This window comes from Suhomyces tanzawaensis, assembly GCF_001661415.1.
Source record: "Suhomyces tanzawaensis NRRL Y-17324 unplaced genomic scaffold CANTAscaffold_3, whole genome shotgun sequence".
In the NCBI taxonomy this organism is placed as follows: Eukaryota; Fungi; Ascomycota; class Pichiomycetes; order Serinales; family Debaryomycetaceae; genus Suhomyces; species Suhomyces tanzawaensis.
In genome coordinates this window covers 1,339,345-1,367,338 of record NW_017963638.1, presented here as the reverse complement: position 1 = coordinate 1,367,338, position 27,994 = coordinate 1,339,345, and the positions used below count along the sequence as shown (strand labels likewise).

At 45.4% G+C, this 27,994-nt stretch overlaps 17 protein-coding genes and 2 non-coding genes across 19 annotated transcripts; 5 read left to right on the top strand and 14 right to left on the bottom strand.

Moving 5' to 3' along the window:
- Positions 1-130: 130 nt before the first annotated feature.
- On the bottom strand, positions 131-3,016 carry RPN2 (proteasome regulatory particle base subunit; the record flags this gene model as incomplete). Its single annotated transcript, XM_020210904.1, has 1 exon — positions 131-3,016. The coding sequence occupies one exon, from the start codon at positions 3,014-3,016 to the stop codon at positions 167-169; it is 2,850 nt and encodes a 949-aa protein (XP_020065322.1). The 3' UTR covers positions 131-166.
- Positions 3,017-3,296: 280 nt separating this feature from the next.
- SER33 (phosphoglycerate dehydrogenase) lies at positions 3,297-4,946 on the bottom strand. The gene has a single exon (XM_020207567.1). It carries the CDS (start codon positions 4,758-4,760, stop codon positions 3,363-3,365), a length of 1,398 nt encoding a protein of 465 aa, XP_020065321.1. The 5' UTR covers positions 4,761-4,946; the 3' UTR covers positions 3,297-3,362.
- Positions 4,947-5,370: 424 nt separating this feature from the next.
- Positions 5,371-5,457, bottom strand: CANTADRAFT_t97. The gene has a single exon. It is a non-coding gene; the product is annotated as a tRNA-Met (tRNA).
- A 12-nt stretch (positions 5,458-5,469) lies between these two features.
- On the bottom strand, positions 5,470-5,556 carry CANTADRAFT_t96. Its single transcript has one exon. It is a non-coding gene; the product is annotated as a tRNA-Met (tRNA).
- Positions 5,557-6,310: 754 nt separating this feature from the next.
- Positions 6,311-8,821, bottom strand: CANTADRAFT_25878 (uncharacterized protein). The gene has a single exon (XM_020207566.1). The coding sequence runs from the start codon at positions 8,566-8,568 to the stop codon at positions 6,445-6,447; it is 2,124 nt and encodes a 707-aa protein (XP_020065320.1). The 5' UTR covers positions 8,569-8,821; the 3' UTR covers positions 6,311-6,444.
- On the top strand, positions 8,704-9,840 carry CANTADRAFT_229389 (uncharacterized protein). The gene has a single exon (XM_020206892.1). The coding sequence runs from the start codon at positions 8,815-8,817 to the stop codon at positions 9,577-9,579; it is 765 nt and encodes a 254-aa protein (XP_020065319.1). The 5' UTR covers positions 8,704-8,814; the 3' UTR covers positions 9,580-9,840.
- Positions 9,816-11,199, bottom strand: CANTADRAFT_229360 (uncharacterized protein). The gene has a single exon (XM_020206890.1). The coding sequence runs from the start codon at positions 11,053-11,055 to the stop codon at positions 10,051-10,053; it is 1,005 nt and encodes a 334-aa protein (XP_020065318.1). The 5' UTR covers positions 11,056-11,199; the 3' UTR covers positions 9,816-10,050.
- On the bottom strand, positions 11,200-12,203 carry CANTADRAFT_229361 (uncharacterized protein). Its single transcript, XM_020206891.1, has one exon. It carries the CDS (start codon positions 12,033-12,035, stop codon positions 11,343-11,345), a length of 693 nt encoding a protein of 230 aa, XP_020065317.1. The 5' UTR covers positions 12,036-12,203; the 3' UTR covers positions 11,200-11,342.
- A 167-nt stretch (positions 12,204-12,370) lies between these two features.
- SPE3 (spermidine synthase) lies at positions 12,371-13,258 on the bottom strand (the record flags this gene model as incomplete). The annotated part of the gene is made up of 1 exon (XM_020209657.1): positions 12,371-13,258. One exon carries the CDS (start codon positions 13,256-13,258, stop codon positions 12,371-12,373), a length of 888 nt encoding a protein of 295 aa, XP_020065316.1.
- Positions 13,259-13,821: 563 nt separating this feature from the next.
- CANTADRAFT_27831 (DUF3112 domain-containing protein) lies at positions 13,822-15,042 on the bottom strand (the record flags this gene model as incomplete). The annotated part of the gene is made up of 1 exon (XM_020208210.1): positions 13,822-15,042. A coding segment is annotated over one exon (1,221 nt), but the record flags the coding sequence as incomplete, so codon positions are not given.
- Positions 15,043-16,250: 1,208 nt separating this feature from the next.
- ARE2 (sterol acyltransferase) lies at positions 16,251-17,990 on the bottom strand (the record flags this gene model as incomplete). The annotated part of the gene is made up of 1 exon (XM_020209827.1): positions 16,251-17,990. One exon carries the CDS (start codon positions 17,988-17,990, stop codon positions 16,251-16,253), a length of 1,740 nt encoding a protein of 579 aa, XP_020065314.1.
- A 1,258-nt stretch (positions 17,991-19,248) lies between these two features.
- Positions 19,249-19,944, bottom strand: CANTADRAFT_50575 (putative metalloprotease; the record flags this gene model as incomplete). The annotated part of the gene is made up of 1 exon (XM_020209841.1): positions 19,249-19,944. The coding sequence occupies one exon, from the start codon at positions 19,942-19,944 to the stop codon at positions 19,249-19,251; it is 696 nt and encodes a 231-aa protein (XP_020065313.1).
- Positions 19,945-20,158: 214 nt separating this feature from the next.
- Positions 20,159-20,968, top strand: CANTADRAFT_25874 (uncharacterized protein). Its single transcript, XM_020207565.1, has one exon. It carries the CDS (start codon positions 20,165-20,167, stop codon positions 20,831-20,833), a length of 669 nt encoding a protein of 222 aa, XP_020065312.1. The 5' UTR covers positions 20,159-20,164; the 3' UTR covers positions 20,834-20,968.
- On the bottom strand, positions 20,946-21,526 carry CANTADRAFT_229405 (uncharacterized protein). Its single transcript, XM_020206894.1, has one exon. The coding sequence runs from the start codon at positions 21,355-21,357 to the stop codon at positions 21,058-21,060; it is 300 nt and encodes a 99-aa protein (XP_020065311.1). The 5' UTR covers positions 21,358-21,526; the 3' UTR covers positions 20,946-21,057.
- An 86-nt stretch (positions 21,527-21,612) lies between these two features.
- On the top strand, positions 21,613-22,934 carry CANTADRAFT_25873 (uncharacterized protein). Its single transcript, XM_020207564.1, has one exon. It carries the CDS (start codon positions 21,697-21,699, stop codon positions 22,828-22,830), a length of 1,134 nt encoding a protein of 377 aa, XP_020065310.1. The 5' UTR covers positions 21,613-21,696; the 3' UTR covers positions 22,831-22,934.
- Positions 22,935-23,031: 97 nt separating this feature from the next.
- Positions 23,032-24,246, bottom strand: CANTADRAFT_5852 (uncharacterized protein; the record flags this gene model as incomplete). The annotated part of the gene is made up of 1 exon (XM_020210776.1): positions 23,032-24,246. One exon carries the CDS (start codon positions 24,244-24,246, stop codon positions 23,032-23,034), a length of 1,215 nt encoding a protein of 404 aa, XP_020065309.1.
- Positions 24,247-24,439: 193 nt separating this feature from the next.
- Positions 24,440-25,249, bottom strand: CANTADRAFT_25872 (mitochondrial 54S ribosomal protein MRPL50). Its single transcript, XM_020207563.1, has one exon. The coding sequence runs from the start codon at positions 25,193-25,195 to the stop codon at positions 24,503-24,505; it is 693 nt and encodes a 230-aa protein (XP_020065308.1). The 5' UTR covers positions 25,196-25,249; the 3' UTR covers positions 24,440-24,502.
- A 62-nt stretch (positions 25,250-25,311) lies between these two features.
- On the top strand, positions 25,312-26,619 carry CANTADRAFT_25871 (uncharacterized protein). Its single transcript, XM_020207562.1, has one exon. It carries the CDS (start codon positions 25,364-25,366, stop codon positions 26,480-26,482), a length of 1,119 nt encoding a protein of 372 aa, XP_020065307.1. The 5' UTR covers positions 25,312-25,363; the 3' UTR covers positions 26,483-26,619.
- On the top strand, positions 26,619-27,317 carry CANTADRAFT_21435 (U2 snRNP complex subunit; the record flags this gene model as incomplete). Its single annotated transcript, XM_020206697.1, has 1 exon — positions 26,619-27,317. The coding sequence occupies one exon, from the start codon at positions 26,619-26,621 to the stop codon at positions 27,315-27,317; it is 699 nt and encodes a 232-aa protein (XP_020065306.1).
- Between the last annotated feature and the right edge of the window lie 677 nt (positions 27,318-27,994).

Genomic DNA, 27,994 nt, shown 5'->3' with positions numbered 1-27,994 from the left:
CGAACCGCTTTCCTGACGTATTACCCAGTATGGATAAAATTAAAACCGGCCACGAATACCCGACATTGATATTTAAATGTCCGTGCCAAATTACCACTATGGAGTGGTACGGCTAGAACCTCTACAGACGCAATTACTCTGAATGTGCATTACACTATTTAGCTTTCTAATCATCTTCTTGCAAATCCTCCTCGCTCAAGGTGAAAGGCTCTGGCACCGGAGCTTCAGTGGCGTTGAGCTGTCTCACGGTTCTGATGGTCTCAGCCTTTTCTTCGGGCTTGGTGTCTTCCAATACCACAACCCCACCAGTACCCCTGAACTTTCTTACTGGCACGTATCTGTCGTCCTTTGAAAACGCGATGTAATTCGATTGAGCAGGTAACACTCTTGTCATGTTTCCAATCTTGTAGGGGGTCTTGGTGTAACGGATCACGGCTGGCTCGTTCTTATTTTCCTTAGATTCCTCCTTAACTGAAACTTCCTTCTCCTTCTCCTTCTCCTTTTCGGCCTCTTTGGCAGGTTCAGGCTTTTCCTCGTCTATGTCCATCTTGTCCTTCTTATTTTGCTTTTGTTTAGCTCTGGACTTCGCCTTCTTGGTGGTGGACAACACTGCGGTAGCCAACTTGTCTGGCTGTTTTTCCTTGGCTTCTTCGACCTTTGGTGGGTATTGGAACAATTCAGGTTTGGCATGGCAGTTAAGCTCGAATTGTGGTGCCTTCAAGTCACTTCTAACACCAATGATTGAGGTTGGGGTGAATGATAAAGACAAGAAGTGTGCCAAGGGGAACCAGTACCACGATTGGGCAAACACGGTCAAACCAACAATTGCCTTAATGTTCAAGGTATTGGTTTGCGCATGTTCTAAGTTGATAGAAACATTTCTACCACCAGCATCAATGATACCTTGTGCTAAGGTTGCACCAAACTTGGCTAAAGCATCTTCATGCTTGTTTTTGATGGTGTCGGCGTATTGCTTGGTGAATTCTTGGACCTTTGGATAAGCAGTCTCATTCTGTTGGATCAAAATCATAGCACTGGCCATCAAAGCCCCTTGTCTCACAAAGTCTACTGGATCCTTAGTCAAAGGTTCCAAGACCTCAATTGCCGCTGGTAAGCTTCTACCAGCACAAGAAATACCCAAGGCCATGGCGGTACCATAACGGACATGTGGATTGTGAGATTGTGACAAGAGCTGGACTATTTGTGGAGCAGCAGTGTATGAACGGATGAGTAAGAAACCCAAGGACAACACAGAAGCTCTTCTGACGTCATCGGATGGGTCAGATACGGCGTAGTGTAATAATTTCTTGATCGCACCATTGTTTCCAGTTCCAGCATATGCTAAAGCAATGGTGAAAGCACCACCGTATCTTAAAATTGGATTCTCTTGTTTCATTAATTTCTCAATCACGTAATCAGCCTTTTCTTCACGTCCGTAATTCAACAAAGCAATACCGATAGCCAAACCACGGATGATGTTTTCGTGTTGAGTCTCTTGGGCGTATGTGAACATGTCATTAATGGCACTTTCGTTACCAGATCCCAACATCACTAGACCCATAGCCAAACCAGCCGCTTGACCAGAGACCGCAGAGTCGGAATATAAAACAACCTTCAATGCTTCAAAGAGACTCTCACTACCAGATGCCATTCCAGCAACACCAGCACCGAGAGCAGCACCATGCAAAATGATTTCGGTTTCGCTACTTCCGGCAGAGTTACCATGCTCATCAATGAACAGCTTCAAGTACTCAATAATTTCTCTACCATGACCGGCATAGATCAAACCAAGAGCGAATAAGGAACCACCCTTCGAATGAGCAGCCCCAGAAGATCCTGGCAAATAAGGCTTCAAGATGTTACGACCCTGCGATAAGTTACCCTTGTGTATAACACCCAATGCAGCAGTTGCTGAGAATTTGGACCAGTTTGTAGCTCTACCTAACCATTCCAAGTTCTTACGGAAGAAAGAATCATCAGTAGTTCCTGCGTGCATGAAAGCGTTAGCAAAAGTCACAGCAGAATGGAAAACTGATGATCTGCTTTCTAACAAGTTCTTGGTCTTGTTCAAAATGGTGATATCAGTGTTGTTGTTCTTGTATAAGAAAGTGATATCCAAATCACAAGTAGGAACGCCTGACAAGATGCTCAACAATCTTTTTGTAACAGGCTCAGACACATCGATTGAGCTATCGCTTGTCAATTCACTGATAGTAGTATCTAACAACTCTTGAGAAGCAGTGCTCACCAAATCAAAAGCACCTTGATAAGCAATCAATTCTTCGTTCTTTTTGATTAATTCCTTGAAAATGGTGCTTCCCAACTTGGAGTCGTTCAACTGCACAACGATCTTGAAAATGGTGAAGAAATCTTGGGACTTGGACAACGACAAGAGCAAGGAAACCAAAGAGTTCAAGACTTCAGATCTGAATGTAGTGTTGCTTATGACAGTATTGGTGCACACCAAAACATAGTTTATCAAATTTAATGCGTTTTCTTCGTTAACTTTGATCTGTTGTTCCAATACGTGCTTGACAATGTCCAATCTGTAACTTTCCAAAGAAATTCCGATGGCCAACTTCAATTCATTGGTTTTGATACATTTTTCCAACATTCTCTCAAAGATTCCAGATAAACGAGGATCGATTTCTACCGAGGAATCAACATACTTCTTTTGTGACAATGAGCTGTAGAGATTGATGCATTGGGATACAATGGTCTCGATATACTGCGATTGCTCCTCAATGTTGAACTCGTCACCTGCGAAGAGTGAGTATCTGACGGAGGCATCGAAATCACCCAAGTTGTAGTAGACCTTGGAAATGATAAGAGCAGCCAAAGCTCTCTTTTCGAAGGACTGATCCTCGTAAAGCTCTTCCAAGTCGGTGATGTTATTGGCGATTTCTGCCCACAATTGATCGACCACGTCGTTCAAGGAGTTCAAAGCATACGCCTTCAAGCTCGAGTCTTGCTCACTCAAGAGAGCCAAATATGGAGCTGCCGAAACCAATGCCATGATTGAATGTCGCCTAGTTCCGGGGATATTGTGTGTAGATCGACTCGATATTCCTGATTCCGGGCGTACGAGTATGTAAGGATGGTTGGGAGTAGTCTATGCTCTAGGTGGTATTGGTGGTGTAATGAGTGTGAGTTGCCACCATATAACTCAACGAGGTGGGACTGTGTGCAGGGCGCGAACTTTAGCAGTTACCCGGCGCGTGCCCGGCGCCACTGGCTAACCTACAAGTGTGCGACTCTGGAGAATAGCAGGTTGGTTACTACGTGGAAACTATCAATTGAAGGTTCATTAAATTAGATTAGATTATATAGTAACATACAAGAAGTGCGCGTCAGTAACACGCTTAGTATAACAAACGGGTGGCAATTTTGTATGGGGTTTGCTCCAATTGTTCATACAAGGACTTGATATCGGTAATATCCACATCGGAAATGTCCGCCATCAAGTAGGCAACATCACCTCTAGAGTTGGTGTACTGCTTTTCGATATTGTGGTTGGACAAGATGTTGTTGACGGTCTTCAACACACCAGGAACGTTTTGATGGATGTACAACACTCTGACAACGTTTTGCTGGTCCAAGTCCAATCCTCTTAAAGCAACCTCGGGGAAATTCACAGCACCGGTGGAAGAACCTTCGTTGATGTATTTGGTCAAAGCGGTACCAACCTCGATACCAATGGCAGATTGGGCTTCCTCGGTGGAACCACCGATGTGGGGAGTCAAAATGACGTTTCTCAACGAGCACAAGTCGGAGGCCCAGCTGTTCAACTCGTTGGAGAACAAGTTTTCACCGTTCTTGGCTGGTTCGTGTGGATACACGTCCAAGGCAGCACCGGCGATTTTACCAGCCTTCATGGCCTGGACCAAGGCAGGAATGTCAACGACAGTACCTCTGGAAGCGTTGATGACAAAAGAACCGTCCTTCATGGCAGCAAATTGAGGAGCACTCAACAAGTTCTTGGTGTCATCAAGCTCAGGGACGTGACAGGAGACAAAGTCGGCTCTTGACAAAAGTTCATCCAAGGTGTCCACTTGCTTGGAGTTACCCAAAGACATGATCATTTGCACATCGTAGTAGATGACGTTCATACCCATGGATTCGGCCAACACCGATAATTGGGAACCAATATGACCGTAACCAATGATACCCAAGGTCTTGCCTCTGATTTCCCAACACTTGGCACTGACCTTGTTCCAGGTACCAGTGTGCATTTCAAGGGAACGGTCACCCAATTGTCTAGCCAAGGAGATAATTTCAGCAATCACCAATTCGGCCACCGATCTAGAGTTGGAAAATGGCGAGTTGAACACAGCGATACCGGCCTTAGCAGCAGCTTCCAAGTCAACTTGGTTGGTACCGATACAGAAACAGCCGATGACGACCAAGTTTCTTGCGTGTTCCAACACCTTTTGCGTCAATTTAGTCTTGGATCTGATACCGATGGCGTGGACATCCTTAATCTTCTCGATCAATTCATCTTCGGGCAAAGAGGATTTGTAAAATTCCACTTGATAACCCTGGTTGTGGAAAATGTTGATAGCAGTTTGGTTGACGTTTTCCAACAAAAGAATCTTGATGTCACCAGTGGAAAATGGCTTAAGGGTTTTGGTGTTCTTTTGTGAGCTTGGAACATATTGACTCAAGTATGAGTGAGTGGGGGAGGTGGAGACAGCATTGGATGAATCGGAAAGATTCAACGCTTGTTGAAATGTGTTTGCTATTTGTTGTGGAGAGGACATGGTGAATTGTTGATATGGTCAACGATTTCAGGTGCAACAATGGTGTACTTTTATAACGTTATAGTGGAAAAATTTTAATGAGTAATAGTCACCTGGCAAGCTAGTGGGCACGATATCCGGGATGCTTAACTATTGATGTCACGTGCACTCTGCAAATTTGTTCGCAGTCTCCGTCGCTAATTCCGGGGTTTGGAATGAATTGGCGTAATTTAGGCTTGGAAAATTTTTCCTCGTGGCAGACTCATAGGGGTATGGCCACGTCATACCTAGATGCTAATCATATCCAGATTATGGCCTGGGGTTTAGGTGGGAGTCCCAATACTCGTTTACGGTTCTTCACGGCTGATTAGCTGCAAAATACGTCTGGGGTACCTGAGATAAGTAAAGATAACTAAAACTGACTCTGCCGGTGACTCGTCCAGAGTGAGATCAAAATGTCCACAGGGAGGGGCGCGGCCGATCAAACTCCGGCAGCTCGAGGTTGACTACGGCTACTCACATCGCACAAAATTGGGATATATTTGACTCGGACACGATGAGAGCGAAACAAGAAAAGTTCATGAGTGGGCAAAAGTAAAGGAAAGATCAATATCAAAAAGCAAAAAATACATGCTCCACGGCAGGTTCGAACTGTCGACCTTCAGATGACACAACTAATGCTATGAGACTGACGCTCTGCCAACTGAGCTAGTGAAGCATGGTAAAGAAGTGCTCCACGGCAGGTTCGAACTGTCGACCTTCAGATTTCACAACTAATGCTATGAGACTGACGCTCTGCCAACTGAGCTAGTGAAGCAACTTCATGTTGGACGAAATGTGCTCATTCACCAACCTGAGTATACTATAGTCGAATTATTGGACTGCGCACGCCATTTATGCGTACGTATTTCACATCCCCGATGTGATTTTTGGTTTTTTGCAACAGGTCGGGGTTTCGTATTTACCATTCTATGAAGAGTAGGACTTTCCGTGACATGAAGTCCTTTTTAGCTAGGTAGAAAACCACCTAATACAGTCCCTTCAGTTATAAAAAAGCAGAATGCTTTGCTCATAAATAACCATTAGAGTGGTAAATCACCGGTAAAAAAGGAAGAATACACTACTGTTTTATTAAAGTACTATGAATAAATCATTTAATTAGCGATATAGATGCAAAATGACTAATAAATGGTATTTTTAAAGGTTCGAGCAATAGCTGCAAGATATCAAACTATCCAACTCCCAACTTAATCCACATTAGTTTATGGTACATACTTATTTTTAACCATCTTCAATGTGAAAATGAATGGACAGAATGCACTGTGTGTTCGGAATCATTCTTTAAATTTTTCGATTTACATTGTTTTAAAGTTGAAATATTCACAAAATTTTCAAGTATTCTAGGTAAATTTAAAGAATTGACACAAGTGCTAAACACGGGTTTTGAGTTCGACAGATTATAATATACTTCCCATTCGCAAAAAACTAAACTATTTTGTCGGGCCTTAATATCATAGGAAGTATATTAATTCATACTTTAATCTACGGTGTATCTCATTAGAGTTAAAAACCTGTATTGCAACCTATTGGTCACTAGTCTAAATGAAAAAAATGAACTAAATATCAGAAAGGTTTATATATGGAGTATAAACTTGGAGAATTGAATGCTATTTTGGATATCAAAAACAGATGTAACAGTCTCTGGCTAAAAACCACCTGTCATATCTCTTATTTTATCCACTTCTTCCTGTAATGCTTTTAAATCGTCCAAAATATTAGCAGTGCTGTCGTTCGATTGATTCCCGCCAGAATAAATGTTGTTTGGTGCCGTGTCACCATTGCTGTAGGGATTGTTTGAAGAAGGTTGGTAATACAGTTGCTGTCCGATAACCACCTTAGGAGGTAATGCTGGAGCATTGCCTTGTGCAGGTAGGTTGCCCAGGGCAGATACTGATGTATTTCTTCTTCTTGATGGAGGAGGTGGAGGTGGTATTTTTCCGACATTGTTTGGAACCGGGCTTCCAGAATGACTTTGCGAAGTGTTCATGTAGTTATTGGATAATGGTGATCTTGGAGGAATCATCGGAGGCTGGCCTGGTACAGCTAAAGTGGATGAGTTGTTTTGTAGGTTCTCTGCACTGTTGTATTGATTGGACAATGGTGAAGAGTGCCTTGGAGTAGGAGAGGACACCGATCTGGTTCTTCTGGTATTTGGGACGGGAGGAGGGGGTAATGGTCTATTGGATAAAGACGATGAATGATGTCTGACAGGCGAGCCATCCGAACTAACTCTGGAGTTTTGAACCGTATTGGCAAATGTATTTCCTGTCATTTGACTAGTAAATGATTGCAACGAAACCTTTGCAGCATCTTGATGCAGCTGTTGCTGTGGCTGAACTTCAGACGGTGCGGATGGAGAGAATATTCTCGCCATGTCCAAAGGGCCAGTGGCATTTGGTCTTAAAGGAGCGACATCATCACGAAGTGAGGGATCAGAATTGTAGTACTTTTGCATCTGTGCAGGGCCAGTCATGTTAGGTTTTAATAATTCTGGCTCCGGTGATGGACTAAACATTTCTGCCATTTGTGCTGGACCAGTCATGTTTGGTCTTAAAAATTCATAGTTATCATGTACCTCAAGATTGGCTGGTACGCCTCCGATTGAAGCAGTATCAACCGCATGCAAATTTCTGAAGTGGTTCATTTGTGGTTCCATTTCTTCAAGCACTTTCCTCTCTTCTTCATCTGGTTTAAACTGTTGTTGGGTGGGTTGTTGCTTGATCTTATTCAAAAGTTGATCCATCGGTAATGAGTAGTCCAACTTTGAATCTGGCATTGGCGAGCCTACCGGACTGTTGATAAACGAACTATCATGTATGTCAGTGACAATCTGATCAGAAAACTTCACGGATTTCAACTTCTTGGACCTTTTCTTTTTGGGTACGTCGTCTGGCCGTTCACCTGTCAACATGAACTGGGTAAAAGTATCCAAATCCAAGGGCTTGTTGGTATGGTTTTGACTGGGTGGTGGTATATTTTCCACGATGCCAGTATCATCGAAATCGGCCTCTGGTTCATTGTCCTCGTCGTTCTGTCTTTTCTTCGAAAGAATTGAAGGAGGCGTGGGTACCAGGGCCTTGACTTTGATCAACTTTCTCATTGGATCCGAGCCGTTGAGGGTATGGCTGATTAACCGCAAGAGGGCAAAGAACTCACCTATGTTGATGGAACGGAGGAGTTTCTGAAAGATTCGCTGGATCTTCTCCTTCGCTGTCGTAGGAATCTTGAAGTTGTTAAGGAATGTGAACACATCGTGCATGGTCACGGTACGACTGTTGGTTCTGGCTAGTATATCGCTGTACCACCTCATGTATGTTTTGGATTCCTGGAGCGTGAGCTCCTGGGCTGTGAGCGAAAGAGGGATGCTGTAGTCATCCTCGGTATTGGATTGGTCTTGGAAGAGACTGTCCATGCTGCTGCTTTGGCCAAATGTCTCGTTGTTCTGGCGGGCGTTGGCACGTAGTTGATCGGCAGAGTTGTTGCGGAAGTAGTAGTTGTGAGGCTGGTGGGTCCCAGCTTCGGTGCGCTGCACGGTTATCTCAGGAGGTTGGTTGAATCCCGGGTTGTGGCCACTGGATCCAGGACCGTTGGCAACCCCCGAGCCAGACCCATTCTGGCCTGTGCTGCCGAGCCCAAACGAAACTGGTGGAATTGGCGAGCTTGCACCACTTGCAGGCTGGCCAAATGCCTGTGCCCTGAAGTTGTGTCCATCTCCATTGTCGGATCTATTGCTCGGTATATTCAACCAATCGTATCCAGGAGCGTCCATTTTGGTGTGCTGGTATTGAGTCTGCCCACTGCTATCTATGTGGTCTATGTGGGGGAGATTTGTCGTGGTGGATGTGGTTTGGTTGATTGGAGATCTGCCGGTGTATTGCCGGTCGTTAATGTCTGTTTGAGGCTCTAACGTTCGTTTTTGTCGGATCAATCCATATGGCGCGTTACTAGTAGATGCAACCGCACGACACTAGCAACGCTTGCGATCGAGTTGCATCACCACCAGACGCTAGCCACGATGAAGTTCAGCCTCCAGCGCAAGCCTGGACTATCCAAGCCCAAGGAGCTGAAGCCCAAGCGTCCTCTCCAGTCGGACTCCGATTCTGACAGCGATGATCAGGAGTCTAAGTTCAAGCAAATGATGCACAAGAAAGCACAGAAAGTGGTGCTCCAGGCGTCGAAGGAAGCAGAAGCACTGCAGGAGGACTACGAGCTGGTGTTGGCGAAGCCTGCACCTGCAAGGGCTTCCTCTGGCCCAAAATACATGGATAAATTGTTGGAGTCTAACAAGAGACGGAAGGAGGAGCAACAGGGCTACAGGACGGCGGCGGCCGAGAAACAGGCCCAGAGAGTGAGGCAGAACAACGGCTTGGTGTTTGAAAGCGAGGCTTATTCTAAGCTCAAGGCTCAGTCCAGTGTGGACGAACAGGAGGATGCGGTTGGACCTGGAAGTATCCGTTCTAATATGCTAGGCTTCCACTGCGGAATGGCAAACACTAAGTACCTGAAATATGGGCAAACGGGTGCTTCCGCTGCCGGGAAGCCTCCAAGGTCGGAGTCGAAACGGAATGCCCCATTAAAACCCCCTTCTACGGCCAATAACGTTGCCTCTCATTCAAAAGAACTACCTGCACATTTGAGCGACCTTGTGAGGTCCAGAGTTACCGAGAGGGACTTGGAGCTATGCAAACAGCGATACTGGAAACGAATGGAGGATACTCCATCTTTGGCACCAACAACAGGGAGAAAGCCGTATTGTGCTACGTGGAAGATTATTCACTGAGATACTACAAACAATATTGAAACCCCTTACCGCAATACGTGATATTAACTGAAAGCAAGGGCTACATTCCTGATTTTGAAATCCCTTAGTACAATATATGGAACATCCCGAGACACTGCGTCTCTAATTGAGAAATCCTACGTCAATATGTGGACATTATTCACTGCATAGGACCGCCTTCTAATTCTGAATCCCTACTGCAATGAGGATCATTCCCTGAAAAAATAGGTCCGGAAAGAATCCCTTGGAATCCCTACTACAGATAATCGGCATATTATTATATTAAGCAGTTATTAAAACAATCGTATCAAGCGATGGTAGGTTATCATTAGCGGCGTCATCATAGACGTTCTGAAAAGTAAAGAAAACTCAATAGAAGCCCATTGAAGTTATTGAAGATAAAGGAAAATTCTTGTCGTTTGGAATAATTGGTTAACCGGTGATCAGGGCCCTAAACTCCTCTCAAAAGGCTTACTTTAAGGCTTCTTGCAATGCAACGGTATCAGCAACTTGTCTGGAGTTATGGATTCCAGTTGGTGCAGGGGAGAGTTGGGTTGCAGCCCAGTCTTCATCTTCCTCATAGTTGACCAACTTATCCTTGGGCGAGTTTTCAGTAACACCTGACGAGATCTTTTCGACTTCCTGAGCCGAAGGCATGAAGATAACTCTGGTTCCAGGGCTCTTGGCCATGTTCTGAATGGCATCCAAGTAACGGATTTGCATGGCAGGCTTGGAGGCCAAAATGTCGGCGGCCTTTCTCATCAACTTGGCACTTTCAACTTCAGCCTTGGCGTTGATAATCTTACCCTCACCAATTCTCTTAGCTTCGGCAGCCATGGAAAGCGAGCTTTGAACCTTTTCGGGCAAGGTCAAGTCCTTGATCAAGATGGACTCGATGTTGACACCCCAGTCGAATGCGGTCTTGGCGATTATGCCTTCAATGCTTTCGGCGATTTCGTCACGCTTTTCGACGACATCCTGCAAGATTCTTCCACCAATTACATCACGCAAGGTGGTCTGAGTTCTTTCGGTGATGGCCTCGTGGATGTTGGAGATGGAGTAGATGGCTTTTTGGGGGTCGATAATGTTATAGTAGACCACCGAAGTGATGATCACACTGACATTGTCACGAGTGAAACACTTCTGGGCTGGAATCTCCTTGATGTTGATCTTGATGCTGACCTTGGTCAATTTCTCACTCCAGGTGTTGACATAGGACAACCCTGGTTCCACGGTTCTGGATAACGCACCAAAGGTCTGGACCAACCCGACCTCACCCTGGTCGACCTGCTTGTAGGGGTTGGAGCAGAGACAACAGAAGACACCGCAGCTGCCGAACAACGACCCCAAGCCGCTGATGAAGTTCTGGTAGGTGTTGGGGGGTGGGGTGTCGTAGCTTTTGGCAAAGTTTTTCAACACCATGTCAGGCTTGATGCCTGGTTCTTTGTTTGTGAAGGAGACGCTAGAATTATCCATGTTATGAGTAGTAGTCAATTGTGTGTGTGGTTTGTATTTGGACGGGGCAACTCGTCACTTAAATAGGGCTGGCACCCGTTGTGAGCGTGAAGATAAATGCGACCATATCTAGAAAATACATGATAATTAGCCATACAACGCTGGCTGCGAGAATGACGTCGGTGATTCGTTTTTAGGGAGGCTGAGACATTGACCGATAACGATCCGACCATTGGAAGTACTCCAGCCAATCGGGTTCTACCAGAGGCCCACGGTGACCACGCTAATGTGGGGAGGAGGAGGCGAGGCTAGCACCCATTGCGAGCCCTTCCACGCCCGTGACCATAAGCCGAGAGTAAGCTAGTGATGGTGGTCCCATGGTGGGGTTGATTATGTCGCGTTGCGCCTGGGAGATTGAGCAGGTCACCCAGGAGGGAAAGATTAGCGGCGTGGGTGGTTATGGAGAAGTCAGCAAAGTGAGGCTGGCGCGGGCTGCGAACGCTCGGTGGGGAGGGTTTGGTGGTGGGAGGTCTAGCAACGGTGCGGTGCGGATTTAGTGCGGTAGTGCGGTGCGGGAGATTTACTGGCGGTTTACGAGTCACGGGCTCGCTGGCCAACGCAGCCAAGACCAAAGTGGTGGCAAGTGACGGTCTTGGCCATAACGTGGGCAATCTCGGGGGCAGTCTCGGGGGCAGTCTCGTGGGCCGTTGGAGGCGTTGGGGGTGCCAGGCCTCCGTGGGCCTCCGTGGGGTCCCGTGGTAGCACCATGCTTGATGACGGTAGAACGGATGTTGCACGCGGCGTGCGCTGATGCGGCGAGACACCACGCACAGGCACGCCCAAGGCTGAGTATCACAATCTGACGAGGAGTGGCCCCGTGACCAGGACAGACAAAATCCGCCAAAGTCCGCCGAGCCGAGCCGAATCTGGTGGTAGATAACCATCACCAACCGGTCCGAGCGGGTCACCCGAACCCACCGTGGTGTAGGCCTGATAAGCATACGAGGCGCTCGTAAACCTGATCATTAATTGTGAGAAATTCACATGGTGCGTTGTGCTGTTGCTCGATGATGCAAACAAACTCAACCAAACGGGAATCTGACGAGAGATGGACGAAGCGGTGAAAAATGTCGCCAGAAAAGGGCATTGCCAACAAATAGCCACAGGGCATTGCCAACAAATAGCCACAGGGCATTGCCTACACCAACGAAACAGCACTACCATGGCACACTACCAGCCTACACAGTTGAACCAAAACCTATATTCGTAACTCATTATATACTACAGGCAGAACCCGCAATAAGACCCGGAGGCCGCGATGTCACAATAGCATATGTCAGTTCTTGTTCAAAATATGGTCAGCCCAGGTGGGCAACACAAAGGCCGCTTCGTGGATTCTCTTGTTGTAGTACTTCAAGTTCTTGGCCACAAAGTCGTCGGACCAGTCAAATCTGGCCGCCTTGGTCACCACAGCTTCAGGGTCCTTGGAGCACACCATGAATCCAATGGATCCAGATGGATACGTAGGAATCATGGTGTATCCGTATTCGGCAACAGGGAAGATCTGCTTGCAGTCCTGCTTCAACTTGGAGATGATAGGCATGTGCAACCAGATGCTTTCGGCCTGGGTGGAGATCACCCCCTTCTCAGTCAAGGCCCCCTTCAACAACTCGAAGTATGGCTTCTGGAAGAGCGACTCGGCAGGACCCTCAGGGTCCGAGGAGTCGGTGATGATCACGTCGAACTGGTTGACGTACTCTGCCAAGAACTTGAACCCGTCTCCAATGTGGATCTTGGTTCTGGGGTCGTTGTAGGACTTGGACATCTCTGGCAAGTACTTCTTGGACACCTCGATCACCGCTTCGTCAATGTCACACAACCAAGCCTCCTCAATGGACTCGTGCTTCAAGATCTCTCTCAACACTCCTCCGTCACCACCTCCGATCACCAACGCCTTCTTGGGGTTGGGGTGCGAGTTCAACGCCAAGTGGGCGATCATCTCCTGGTAGGAGAACTCGTCTCTCTCGGTCACTTGGATACAGTTGTCCAAAACCAACACGTTGCCGTAGTCAGTGGACTTGAACACCAAAACGTCCTGGTACTTGGACCTTTCGGCGTGCAAGACCTTTTCGACCTTGAGAGACATAGCTTGACCTGGCCACATGGTGTCAGACACCTCAGCAAACCAGCCATCTTTAATTGAAGGATGAGTTAATTCAGACATTTTTCAATAGGGTCTACATTGCTGTGGGGTTGTTGGCCTTATAAACCAAATTTTTTTCATTTTGGCGTAGGCTCGCAATCTGCCTGATCGGGAAAACGAGTCCGATTGCAAAAAACGTTTATTATTATCAGAACTGAAGTAGAGTACAGGACTAATACAGGCCTGTGTATTAATCGTGGCACCGACATGACACCATAGGCTCCCATAAGCTCTACGCCGCTAACATAGGCCTAGTCAATTGGGAACCCTACCGGCGACACTTCAGAGGCGGGTATGTAGTTGGTTTATCATTGGCATTCTAAACCAATAAAAAATAGTTATTTTGTTAGGGTCAAAATTTTCAACTCTTGGCCCCTTTTTCAAAAATTGAATTCGGAGTCATTGTCTTGTTTCTCCTTGTGGTATATGGGATAGGGCGGCACGTGCTTCTTCTCGCTCTTCACATCTACGTCAACGAAGTTCCATCCGTCTTCAAAAGAGTTCGAATTGGAGTTGGAATTGGATTGTGAGATCCGTTCGGTTTTCTCGTATTCCTCCTCCTCGTAGTCATAGCGTTCGTCCTCCTCCTCATCTTCTTCTTCCGATGGGTAGTACGTTTGTTCGGCAGTAATGATCGATCTGACCTTTTGAGGAAGTATATCGGGTCTGTAGAATCTCAAATCGATACGTCCAACGATGTACAAAATGTTGATAATTGCCTCAAGTGCTCCCCAAATGATGTACATCGCCACGTAATTACAAATTCCCGAGGAGTATTTTTGTTGACGGTTTTGGAAGATTGAGATGGATCTTCCAAGAGCACCAATGAAGATGAACAATGTACTCACCACCAAAATCATGATTGACTTGTTATGCTTCAAGTCACCTCTTTGGTTGGTCAAACCCTCAACCATGTTGAAATTGTGATGGGTGGCAGCAATGACTCTCACTGCGTGTCTGTGATTGTGGTTTCTCTTCATAAATGTTTCTTCAGCTTCAGCTGCAGCCCCGGGCTTGACAAAGTAAAATGGACGGAAGCTATCAATCCACCAGGGTTGATAAGTATACAACCTTTCATCCTTCTTGGTTGGTGCCCAGTATGATAAACCGATCAACGAGATGGATGTGAGCGAATACAAAATAACCAAGATTGATGTAGCCATGTTGACTTTCTTCCACGATTCATATGCTTGACTACTCAAGTAGTGGAGGTAAGGCACAAACGCAGCCGTAACCGTGATTGCAAGGACCACGAGCACAAAGAAGTAGGTACCAAACATAAAACTGTTGAAAAGCATTCTGGTACCACCGACAGGATGTCTCCAGGTGAATAAACGTTGGGCAAGAATTAAATTCAACGACACAATAATAATGGATGGAACAATCGACAAGATTTCACTGGTCAAGCCCACGCCGATTCTAGTGACGTCTTCCGCCCAAACGGCTCTCAAGGCAAACCCCACAATTCTCATCATCGAGTAGATGACCAACCCTATTGAAATGTAAAAGTAGTGGCCCCGGCTGAAGTTGATGAGGAATATGACGAGGTGACAGATGGCAATCACAAAGAACACCACGCAAAACACGATACTTGGTGCAATGTCCGCTTTCTTAGCATAGTCACCGAATAAGTTTATCTGAAGGGTGATCAATTTATCTACTAGGACTTGGGGAATCAATGGTCCCATGGCATTGTGGGAAAAATCAATCAAGTTCTTGATACCAGTTCCATCTTCAGGATTATTATTGATGGCCCTTACTAGGTGTAAGAAACCAACGGTGGCAGTGTAGTCTTCGTCCGCCATGAGTGCTGTCGAGAAATGATGAAGAGAGTGGAACTGACTGCAAATATATCCCGATGGATCTAACGCATGGAATGCCCTCAGCCAAGTTTTATATCATCCCCGCTACCAAGAGTTGCCCAATTAAGGAATTAAGCATGGTGCGGCATGCAGATGACAGGAAGCACGCCCGTTGTTGATTCAAAAAGTCACACATTGTAGCATATAGGTGGACGTACCTGAGGCGCAGGTCGTGATGGGAACCAACAGGATCCCGTCTATCAGGTATGGTGCTACCATCGTTGTGAGACATATTCAACACCGGTTGTTGAGGAAGTGGTTTTTGCAGGACTATTTTTTGTCTCATACCCCACATTGCAAAAATACTGGATTAGGCAACAACAAGAGAAATTCTATGCTCAGGGACTTATCTTCACACGCATTGGAGGGCTTGAGTGCAGGAAGCATCTCTCTAAACTACGAACAACTCGTGTTGTCGGGTCGACAAAGTATACACTGAAGGATATATGTGGCCCAGTTGAAGATGGTGTACACCCTGGCATCTAGCAAGAGCTGTAGACTCAGCCATGTAGAGACTGTAGAGTTGAACACTAGCCATCTCAACTTTAGATCGCATCTGTATTCAGCCTCGCTCTCCACCACATGAAAGTTATCTGGCAGAGGAAAACTCAACCCTTGTATAGTCCGCTGTTACTCCAGTATCCCTATTGAGCAAATTGGGACACCAAGTACCAGTTTTGAGTTCCTGTAGTTTACGTTCTCCCAATTGTCAGTAGCCTATTCCTTATTTTGAGAATGAGGAGGGGCGTCCATACCATATGATAAGAGCAACAATAGATTGCTATAAAGGATCAAATTCTGGCAACTGGATGCTATTCATAGCTACTACACCGTCTCTCGGTAGGTATGGATAATGTTCTCGCTCAGGAATTCTTGTGCAATGAGTTGCGTCTCACGGAATTAACACCAAATCTCAATTTATTATTCGCATACAAGTACTAATATAGCCGCATACCAATTGCCAAATCTGTTGGGCTGCATCCTTTTGACTATTGGCCGAATACGGTATTTCTGGAATGGGATTTAAACTTCTACAACTCTGTAAGGCCCGCTGGGCACGACTTCCATCCAACTGTAGTCATTTTCTAGTTTCTATCAATTTTTGGTATAGACAAGGCTATCTACCTTCAAGGAAAACACATTCATCAGGCTCAATACATCAAGTATGAGGTACATATCACACTGGGGGCAGTAATAAAACCAAACCAACAGATAACATTACCCAAAATCTTTCTGTTGCGCAAAAGCTTAGTTCTGGCAAGCATAATCATAGGAACTTGGCTCATCTGCAAAAACAACAAGTAGCCCCTGAAGTTTCCAAAAATGACGTACATCACAAGCTCGTGAACAATTGAGGAAATCATGAATGTTACTACAGCTGCCAGCCCCCTGTGCAAATGAAGTGCACTGATTGAGGAATGGTAAACATGACGTAACAAGAATTTGTAAACTGGCACGTTCCAGATCCTGCTGAACTCGGACCAATCTGTACATGACCACCAAGGACCATAGAAATCACGATCCGAGAACCTGGTGAGTTCGGCAATGGAGTTCAAAATCACATCCCAAATCATGAAGAACGTCAAAAGATATTCGAGTAGAAAGGCAGGAATAATATCCAACGAAATCAAAACATACTTCAAGAACTTTTCAGAGCCCTGGAGGTTCCTAGCAGCATAACACTCATGAACCAAGGGATACATCCATTTCTGTGCCACAGTGATCATCAAAAACAATATTCCAAAAATACCACAAACCTTTTCAAACACATAAAACCATCTGATACGGGGAGTACGTGGAAAATTCAACGTGTAGACCACGGTTGGAAACATGGAAAACTCAAAAAAGTTGAAAAGGGTAATATTCTGTGGAAATTCAACCACCTTCTTAGGCTTATACTCAACACCTTCCTCAGAAATCGTAGTTGTATATGCCTGGGAGTCCAACTCAAACTTGCAAAATGCAATACTTTCTTTTAACAAGTGCAAGGTCTTCTCTTCGTCAAAACCTTCAGGAAGTTTGGCTTTTCCATTAGACAACCTGGTATGATAGGAAGTACTGTACAACAATTCTAGGTTAATTTTCCACAAGTATCCGTTGTAGAATCCATACGAGTGCATTTTCATAACGAAAACCAAGCTATGAAGCACCAAGAAAACCTTCGCAATCCAAGGGAAGTCCATCCAGTTTGTCGAAGCAAAGTATAGCCAAAAGACGAAAAATGCTCCACAATACACAGACTGGACAATCCAACCCGTGGAATGCCAAGTGAACCAACCTAATTTGATAACCTTTTGAAGGAGGTAAACGAAATATGTTGAGAGGTACATGGCCAAGTCGGTGAAGGCAACCTTAACGATATCCTTGCGTAGAATCTGCACAATAGGCCATTCCCAGATGACCTTGGATTGCTTATTCTCAAGGTAATAATGGACAAGACTGCTGAAGATGAAGAAACCAATTCCAAGCCAGAAGAGCACGTAGACGCCGTAGACATCGGATTCCTTGAATTGAACGGTATCGAAGATGGTGCTGGAAACGGCATAGAACTTGATGTCTCCGAAGCGGGACACGAACTTGTCTTTGGCGGACTTATGGTTGTTGTCTGGGGCTTCATCCACGGCTACGTCCTTCTTGGGTTTGCGCTTCCTTAGTCTGTAGGAGGCGGCCCTGTTCAAATCGTGGAAGGCACGAGTTATCTGGGATTGGCTGGTGGACTCCAACACGATGGCTGCGTGCTTGTCATCCAAGTGCAGAGTGTCGGAGTCCGAGATGGACGCTGAGCTTGTGGAGTCGTCGAACTCGTCGCTGATGATAAGAGACCGTCTCTTGCCATCGTTGCGGTCTTGGAGGATGTTGAGTTTGTCCTCGGTGTTGGTTCGCCTGGGCATGATAGAAGATCCAGACGAAGATGGGCTATTGAACGGAGTGCTACCAGGCAATTGACTTCACAGACACCAGTGGGACACTCGGTGGTTGGAATTTCCGATGAGATGGTTATGGCCCTTCTCGCAATCGCACCCCGGGAAGACTCGCGTACTTATAGTTGCTAGTGCGATCGGTTCTGGCGGGAATAAGGGGCTCAATTGCTTCGGCCACCAGCTTATACATGGAAGAAGCTGCCAACGGGTGCAACGGTGACGCAATGGTTTGGTCCAATGTCGGGGAGGATCCGCAATTACCGTGGTAGGATGGCCTTCGGAGTAGAGATGACTCGCACCAGGCACTTAGGCGTAGTGTAGACTAGGGCGATGACAAATGGGGTGAAACGAATGATGGCACGGGTGTGGTGGGATGTTCCGGCAGCCTGGAACTGGTGCCTATTGTTGTGGGGCAGCACCAGGCAGGGTTGCTCTGAATTGCAGCCGGTTTAGTGGCAACCCCCAGAACGGTGCGGCGACGTCGGGACGGCTGACGCTGGAGAATTCATCCGGTAAGGCACAGCGATGGAGTGATAGCGGGACGCTTCGGATAAGTTCAGGTTCCGGGAAGGTTCTGAAGAATTTAGGCAACATCATGCTACTCGGGTTGGTGGTCATAGTAACCAAGGTTGTACTCCGTATTAGTGGTTCTGGCTGAGTAAACGAGTCATCTAGTTGCGTCTAATACAGTCATTCTAGTGTTTGGTATTAGTCCACAGCATTTTTTTACCGTCTCTGCCTAGTTGTTCATTTAGTACCTAGCACGTCATCAGTTCCAGAGTACTAAGAGTCATAGTTTCTTCGCTCAGTAGTGATTTTTTAGAGAGAGTTTTGGTTATTTTGGAGTGGTATAGTCCAATACCAGGACCATCAGGGTAAGAGGAATGTTGAATATTTTATTTTGTCTCGATAACAGAACCGGCTCCGTCTTTAAATTATATAAGAAGGTTAGTTGATAACAGAGCTAGCTTTCAGGATTGCCAAAAACTATTCGTTGGTTTAAATTTGAAAGCTAGCTTTGCGTAGTACTAGCCGTATTGTTTTATAGTGGCCTAGTTCTTGCACTAGTCCTTGTAGTCGTCGGTAATCTAAGTACGGAGGTTCTGTCCTAGTTGCTAGTCGTCGTCTTATTTCCTAACATTAATAGTTCTCGTAGTCATCGTTCTTTGTCCATTCGTCCATTTACTAGAACTATTCGTCCAGGTTGTAGTTCTACCTTCTATGTACACTAACGGTAGATTCTCTCAAATGGACGAGTATCGTTGAAGCACGAGTTCCATACCGAGTTCACCACCTTTTCCGCTTCTTCCTTGTCCTTGCAATTGGGGTTGGCACTCACTGACAACACCGCTCTCCGACGGATACACAGCTGGAACTTGCTTCCGAAATTGCCCAAACCAGTTTTTTGAATTTCATTGAACATCCGGCACTCGCCACTCAACATGGACGCTCTGATCTCGGTACACGCGTGGTGCTTCAAGTCCTTGAGGTTGACGTCGAACTTGAGGTAGTCGTACGCGTGCACCAACTCGTGGGTCAAGATGTCCTCCAACTGCCACTTGCTGCGGATCCAGTTGGAGCAGAGCAAAATCCCCACTTCGGGATGGAAGCCCCCTCCTTTCATGTCGTCGCACACGTCGCAGATGATGTTGCTCTTGCTGATGGCTGAAGGGTCGTTGCTGAGCTTGCGGATGTGGTCCATCATGAAGTTCACTGACGGCGAGTACTGGAGCATCCAGTCCCGCCACTCGTCACACAGCACACACCGAGCAGGAGCTTGTTTGGCCTGGAAGTCGACTTCGAACTGGCGCTTTTCGGCCTCGTCTAGCCCAAGACCAGTGCGGTACTGCAACGATCTTCTCCACCACTCGAACCCGCTGAGCTTTTCGGGTGCCGACACCTCCACTTTGTCTGGATTGGTCATTGGTACACCAGATTAGATGTTGTTATGGTTTCGCCCGCTGGAATGCTTGGACGATGGTCTGTCTATGGTGCTAGTGAAGCAGTCGTGTCTATGATCTTGCTCGACAACGAAATGGCTGCTGGAGTGTCTGAGTCTGTCAGATCGATTTATTTGCAGAGATCGCACCAGAAATCTTTTCTCATCGAACACATCTACACACTTTCAGGTCCTACCAGTTGCTATGGTTAACATATGGGTGGCAGCTGCCGATAATCAAAGAGAGGTGGTGGAGAAGTACATCAGTTCGGGTGAGTTTGCTGCTGATGCCAAAGATCCCAACGGATACACCCCCATCCACGCTGCGGCCTCTTATGGCCATTTGGAGTTGTTGCAGTACTTGATAGACAAACAGGGCGACGTCAACGTGCAAGACGCCGAAGGTGACACCCCCCTCCATCACGTAGAGGACGTTGCCACTGCCAAGTACTTGGTGGAGAAATTGGGTGCGGACTACAAGATTAAGAACAACGATGGCATGACTGCCGTAGAGTACATCGAGGACGATGACGAGTTTCCCGAAGTGGTAGAGTACTTGAGAACGTTGGCTCACGGCGGTGTGGACGACTCCAGGGTGGAGGATGCCAACGACTTTGTGGCCTCATTGCCAGCGCCTGGCACCGTCGACGGTCACCAGATCAGATACACCCTCGAGAGCGACCCATCCAAGCAGGAACAGGAGGAGCTTTCTGAGGAGGAGTTGGCCGAGAGACGCAAGAAGATTGAAGCTATCTTGAACAGCGACAACCCCGAGGAGGGCTTGCGGGACATTGTGAGGAATGCTGTGCAAGAGGGCATGATGAACTTCCAGGCCGAATCTGCAGACGAGCCAGACTCCAAGAAGAGAAGATAGGAGGTGTACTATGAAAAGAGGAAACATGCCTCATTGCGGATGTCTTTCCCACAGGTGCTCCCACGCGCAGAGTGGAATGGCCCACTTCGGTGTAGGATGGCCCAGGGATCCGACTGAGTGCCACTAATACATTTCCATCTTTAGAAGGAAAAGTCCAAATTATTATATTAAATACATGTTACAAGTGACGGATTTCTGACAGCGACAGAGTCTGACTGATACGATTATAGACCAGACCGTAGAACAGCAACCACCAGCAAATATGCTTGAGAAAGCTTTAGACCATACATTAATATAGCTATCACAAATTGGAGAAAATAATAGACCTCATCTATTACTGACTTACAATCTGCGGCTGCGGGGTCGCCAAAGCTGCAACCTGTCGGACTTTTCGTAGCTGTTTCTGACCAGAGACAGCACGACCATTTCCAAGGTATTTCAGCAAAATGGGCATATTGGTGACAATATGAAGTTCTGCTGGTTTTTTCCCACTGAATTGGCACAGTGCTGGTCAGTGCCACCATCGTGCCATCCACTGTAGAATTGTTTTCGAGAACTACCAATTTATTCAATTAATTCTACCCTTACCAAACCATACACTCAATACTGCCCAATCTTCTCTATATGTGTGCCATCAACAATGGACCATTGCATGTCTGACACTCAAGCTTTTTAATTTATGTTTGACCACCTCAAGATCGGATCTGGTTATCTCGTACTGCCCCACCTTTTTTGTGGCGCTCGAAATTGGACGTCGAAATTTTTCAATCACCACCACTCCAAGGCAAACATGTTCGAAAAGTTGTTGGCACCATTAGGTCTCTTCGTCGAAGAAGTGACCCAAGAAGCGTAAGTAGAAGACTATGGCCAAAGCACCAGGCGTTGCCCCTTTTCCGGTGCCAATTCCCGTCCCCACCACTAACAATAGTCCCAAGAGATATGCGGAATACACCGTTGAGGAATTGACCAACCTCACTATTCTCCAACGTATCCAGCTCTACGACTGGAGAGTCGAGGCCGTGACTCTTTTGTTCACCATTGCCTTCGTTGTTCTCTACAAGATCGGTGATGTGTACAACCAGTCCTTGGTCACCAAGTACCTCAAGGGATTGGAACGTTCTTTCACCAAGAACTTCTTCCAATACGGTGTCACCTCGGACAAGCTCTACGTCAAGGACTCCTCCGAGAACTACTCCTCTTACGCCACCGGTAGAGCCAACATCGCCAAGGTTGACCTCACCTTCAGATTGGTCCCAAGACACAACATCTTTGTGTGGATTTTAGAAACCGTCATGTCCTTCTTCACCGAGAACATCTACGCCCCGGTCGACAAGGTCGAAATTGTCATTACCCCAAGCAAGGACGTTCAGTACGAAAACTTCATTGCTGCTATTGTCTCTAAAATTGGTATGAACGACTTCAGAAAGTTCAACTATTACTTGTCCTTGACCAAGACGTCCGATTCTGCCAACTTGCCAGAATCCTTCGTGTACATGGGTGAAGCCAACGAATTCCAAGACAAGATTACCACCCCAGAATTGAAGCAAGCTTTGTCTGTTCAAGCCGCTTCTTTCTTGAACTACGTCGCCTTTACTGACCAACCAGTCGAAAGACCTGAGAATTTGAATGACTTGATCCCAAAGAAGAGAGTCATCATTTCTACCGGCTCAATCTCCAACAAGGACCAATTGAACCAATTGAACAGCATTTTGGACGCTGTCTTCAACTTAATCGACAAGTTAGCTGCTAAGGATATCACCTTCAAGTCTGAAGCTCTCAAAAAGGTCGTCAAGGCTAGAGAAACCGAAGTTGCCAAGATCAACAAGGCCAGAGAAGAATTGAAGAAGGAAGAACTCCTTGCTGAAAAGGCTAAGTTGAGAAAGCAAGAAAGAGACAGATTGAGAAACTTGTCCTCAGAAGAACAGGCAAAATTGGAGAAGAAGGCTTTGGAGAAGAAGCAAAAGAAGCAGCAAAGAAAGCAAAGAGTTAAGATGTAAGGTGAGGTGTACTACCCCTTACTATTGTCGAGATAAACCTATCTAATTAATTAATAAACGACTCTCGCCATCCCACCTGTGTTACTTTATCTGAATTAATCAAGGTACTCATTGACTAACCTCGTAAGTGTAATCGTAAATTCATATGTATTCCTTTCCTATGAAATAAACCGTCTATGACAGTACCGTGATTCGTGAACTCTATACTTTCCCTGTCAACCTCCAACCGCGCCCAACTGGGGTGTTGAATACTTCTATTAACCCCACACCCAATGCATCTGCCAAAATCCAATTCAATTCGAAACCATAGAATGGCTTTCTAAAATTGTTCATTTTGCATGTTCCATTAAAATTAGTCCCTTCCCACTTGGTGACAATGGTTTCCTCTAAGCTTTCTTTGTACTTGTTCTTACTCAATAGTTTTACCAACCATACTCTGCCAGCATTAATTAATTTCAAATATGTACCGCACGCAGGATAGGATATGGAGTATTGATGTGATTCGATTTCATTCAAGTGGTTGGAAGTTAGAGTCACAAGCCCATGTGTAACCAATATGGACATTTCTTCTTTGTCCAAAGTATTGTCATTATCAATGAATAAAGCAGTTGGGTTATCAACTATGTACTTTCGGAATTTCTGGAGACCCTGAATCTGAACCATTTTCTTGGCTTTAATTGCCTGGGTCATATCTTCAGTTAATTCATCTTCAATCGATCGAGTGTGGCTGTCAATAATTTCAAGATACGATTTTGACTTGCAAAGCACTTCCACGTTTTCGAACCCGTACGTAACCTTACCATTCTGAAATTTTTGTGTGTTATTCAGAATCACAGGGGAAGCATTAGTAATGACGAACTTCCTTAGAGATCCCTTTCTTATTTCAATTTCAATATTCCTGTCGACAAATGTATTTCCTTGGTGATCGTACATCGAATAAAGTTGAGTAGTGGTGATAAGGCCCTTTGGTAATTGATTAGCACGATACTTCATAATTTCTGCCTTTGAACTCAGTCCAAGTCCTTTTAGTGAGAATACTAACTCCTCCATGTTGTATCCTAACGCAGTTTTAGTCTGATTATCATGGTATCTTTGGTTCAAACTTGAAGATTCAGCCCATTGATTACTCAAAATGGTATCAATGCCCACCAAAATATCATCCTTGGAAGAAAGTTGGTAGTCCAACTGAACATTATAGTCCTGAACAGTTAATGGTTCCGAGTTTTGCGTTGATTTCGGGCTTCTCGAACTATTTTCGCCATCATTTGATGCTGCTAAATTCACTTTCTGAAAACGCTTTGGCTGATCCAGAAAGTACTTTAAGCCTTTCAGTAGCTTTTTTATAGGAGAGCCTAAGATGGGCCGCTTCGTTATCCGTGAAGACTTTGCCGCTGTGTATTGAAAGTTTGAAGGCATGATAAATACAAGATGGGGGTTGCGATTCAAATTTTAGTCATTGGTCATGTGATGGTTTACACGTGAATACGAATCTACTGTAGATAAAATCAGTTGTCAACTTTGAGTTCCACAGTCATGGACAAAACCCTGGATTCTTACATGGCGGAAAATAAGTAGTTTGTTGCGTCTTTTATTGAAAGAACTACAATTTGTTTCTTGAATTGGTAGTAAAATTATATTTACAGTATGTACAGAGGTAGTAGACAGGAGATCTCTAGTTAACAATCAATGGAATAGTAATGGAGTTCTTTTCGGCAGATGAGGATATTATCAATTTATATTTACCGGCCTCAGTGATTTCGCTGACGAAAGACTTATCCTGTCCAAGTTTCATGTCGGCAATTGGGACTTGGTTACCGGACAAATTGAATATGGCGGAGGCGAAGTACTCCTTAGTAATTGGGAAGTCACTCTGGATAGTGTATGGACTTGGAATAGCCTCCTTCAACTCGGATAAGGTGTATGCAACTTCAGTGCTTGAGGTGAATGATTGCTCTTCACCGACACTTTTTCTGGCTCTCTTGTTCTTCATGGTGTTGAAAAGACTGGATAATTCGTCTAAGGACATGGCACCAGCCTTGGCCTTTGCTGGTGTGGTTGGCTTAGTGACAACTTCAACGGTTTCTTCGGCCACAAACACGGGAGCTTCAACCTCGACAGCAGATCTTTCAACGATAGGGATCTTTGGTCCCTGGCCCTTGAGAATATAGGCAGCTCTGTTCTTATGGTGTAAGAAGTTTCTCATGTATGCTGGTCTTACTCTTATGATTTCTCCGGCCACCCCAACGGTAGGCACATCCTTTAACAATTGTACTGGTATTTTTTCTGGAAGTCTTACTTTGGATTTGAACCTAGCCAATACTGGTCCGCTCTTGGACGCAAACCCTCTCCCGCTGCCTGTAAACATGGTATGATCTCGTTTATGGATTGGAAGTTCGATATTTTCAGGTTTGAAAAATTCACTTTGTTAGTGCTGATATTTACCATTGTGAGCGTACACCAAATCATGTACATAGCATCGCAGCCACATCAAGCAAGAAGGCTAGTCTATATAGCATCAATAACTGCTGACTCCATGGATACAGAAAAATCGTTGTGCTCGATATGCTTCATCAATGACTCGAAGTATACCTGTCCTGCCTGTGGCACTAAAACATGTTCTATAGAGTGTGTCAGACGGCACAAGAAGCAAACGGAGTGTTCTGGATTGGTTGATCAGACCAAGTTTGTCACCAGAAATGACTTCACGAAAGATTCTTCACATTTAAACAGAGACTACAATTTTTTGTTGAACGTGGATCGGTACATCCAGTTGGGAAAGTCTGATGTCAAAATCAATGCCAAAAATGTGTTCAAGCATGGGCCGGGAAACAACAATCGAGGTAACAAGCGGTTCAAGCCCAACCAAGAGAACGAAGACAAAAGAATCGAGGCAGTAAACGAAATTTATACCCAGAAACCTTCAACAGCAGTCAAAAGAGAAAATGTCTTAGTTATACAACTTCCAAGTGGAATGCATAGGTCAGTGTCGAACAAAACCGGCTACGATAAGAAGACGAAAAATTTCATTTGGACAATTGAATGGGTCTTTTTGGGGGATGATAATAAGGAATTATCAAGGTTTTTGAGCTATAGACTCAAGGAACATCTACTTTTAAAGGATGCAGTCCCCATGAACATTTTGAATAACCATGGACTGTTTGAGAAGGATTCGTTATCATTTTTCTTGGATAATGTCCTCAACAGAAGCAAACCCAAGCTTTCATTGATTGAGTTGGACAGAAACAAAGCTATATCAGAAAACTTGAAGGACAAGATTGTCCTCGAGTATCCTACCATATATATCACCTGTGGAGAGATCTCCAAAGAAATTGTGATAACTGAGAAGGAGGCGTATCAAATAGAAGATTCTGACTCGGAATCAAGCTCTGATTCAGATTCCGATTCTTCCTCGGACTCAAGCGATTCTGATTCCAGCGATGATGATTCGAGTGACAGTGATGGTGCACCAGAAGAGTCGTCTTCTAAGGCACCTAACCATGAACCCATAGTCCAAAGCGAGGTGGTTGCAAACCAGAGTCAAGTGCCAGACCATCTTGTTGAAAGTTCAGCACTGGTCACTTTACCGCTTCCCGAAAATCCAATCAACTCGGATACAAATACTTCCGAGCCCCCAGCATCTAGTCCAGCATGATAGATATCACTTTCTATCTTTCCCAACCATTCTATAGCATAGCCATGTAATATAACTCTCCAATTGAGCTGTGCGGTACGCGCACGCCGCGATATATCATCGCAACTAAATGGATAATGAATTGTACCATCACAGCATGGCCAGTGCATTCAAAAAGGTAGCAGAAACAGAGAGGAACCACAGAGCGACTTTATACTTTGGAAACTTGGATTCCCAAGTCACTGAAGTGCTTATGTACGAACTTTTCATACAATTTGCTCCAATCAGATCGTTGAACATGCCTAAAGATCGAGTACTCAAGACTCATCAAGGGTTTGGATTTGTGGAATTCCGTTCGGTGGAAGACGCCGATTATGTTATGGACATACTAAGAGGTATAAGGCTCTACGGGAAGACGTTGAAGCTCAAGAAGACTGACCTGCTGAAGTCAGGAAAAGGCACATCTGAACAGACAGGACTGAGCATTGTTGACGTGGGTGCCAAGTTGTTTATCAACAATCTTAATCCGTTGATAGACGAGTCGTTTCTTCAAGATACCTTTTCCAAGTTTGGTACTTTGATCAAGCCTCCGGCAATACAACGTGACGATGATGGAAAGTCTAAGGGTTACGCCTTTTTGACATTCGATGATTTCACTACCAGTGACTACGTGATAGAAAAGATGGACGGGAAGACTTTGATGAACTCCAAAGTGAATATCGCCTATGCCTATAAAGAAGATGCATCTGGCCACCAGCAGAAGGTGCGGCACGGTGACAAGGTGGAGCGGTTGTTGGCGGAGAATGCCAAATCCAACAACTTACTTCCGAAGCCGAAGAAGAGAGGCAGGAGATGAGATGGCTCATGTGGGCGGAACAAGATCAATTGATCCATTTGCCCACCAAAAAGCACCAGAACTACGATATTACAGATGTGCATTCGAATTCGCGATGCCTCTGCTGAACGCTCTAACTCGTATTCGCAAGCATGATGAATTCGCCAATTCTCATTAAGATAATGAAGGGTGTTAAGACGTCACATTCCAGTCCAATAATCACCTCAGGAAGGGCCAGCAGCGGAGTATACAACTCTGTTTATTCCACAGCAGCAGACTGAAGTGCACAATTCTTCTGTGTCACTTCTAGAGCCATCTCACTCTTCGCACGAACTGCTTTCACGACTGATCTTGCGAACTCATCATTACCACGCGAGATAACTGAGATGGAATAGCAGATTTTTTCCAGATACCATTCCAAATCCACCATCTACATATATACGTAACGACTAATGACCACTGATCCTTGTAGTGTTAATGTCACCAGAATCTGACGAATTATGTATTGCCCCCCCACACTAAACCAGGCTCATCCCCAGGCCTAAAATGTCAGACAACACCAATCCAGCCTCACCTTGCGCCGTTGGATACTTAAGCACAGTGAGCAAAGCCACAGGGGAAACTACCACTGTTGTGGTTGTTCGGAAATCATTCGCCTTCGACTTCAATGTTTCCCGGAGTAATCGGCCCTGGCGCAA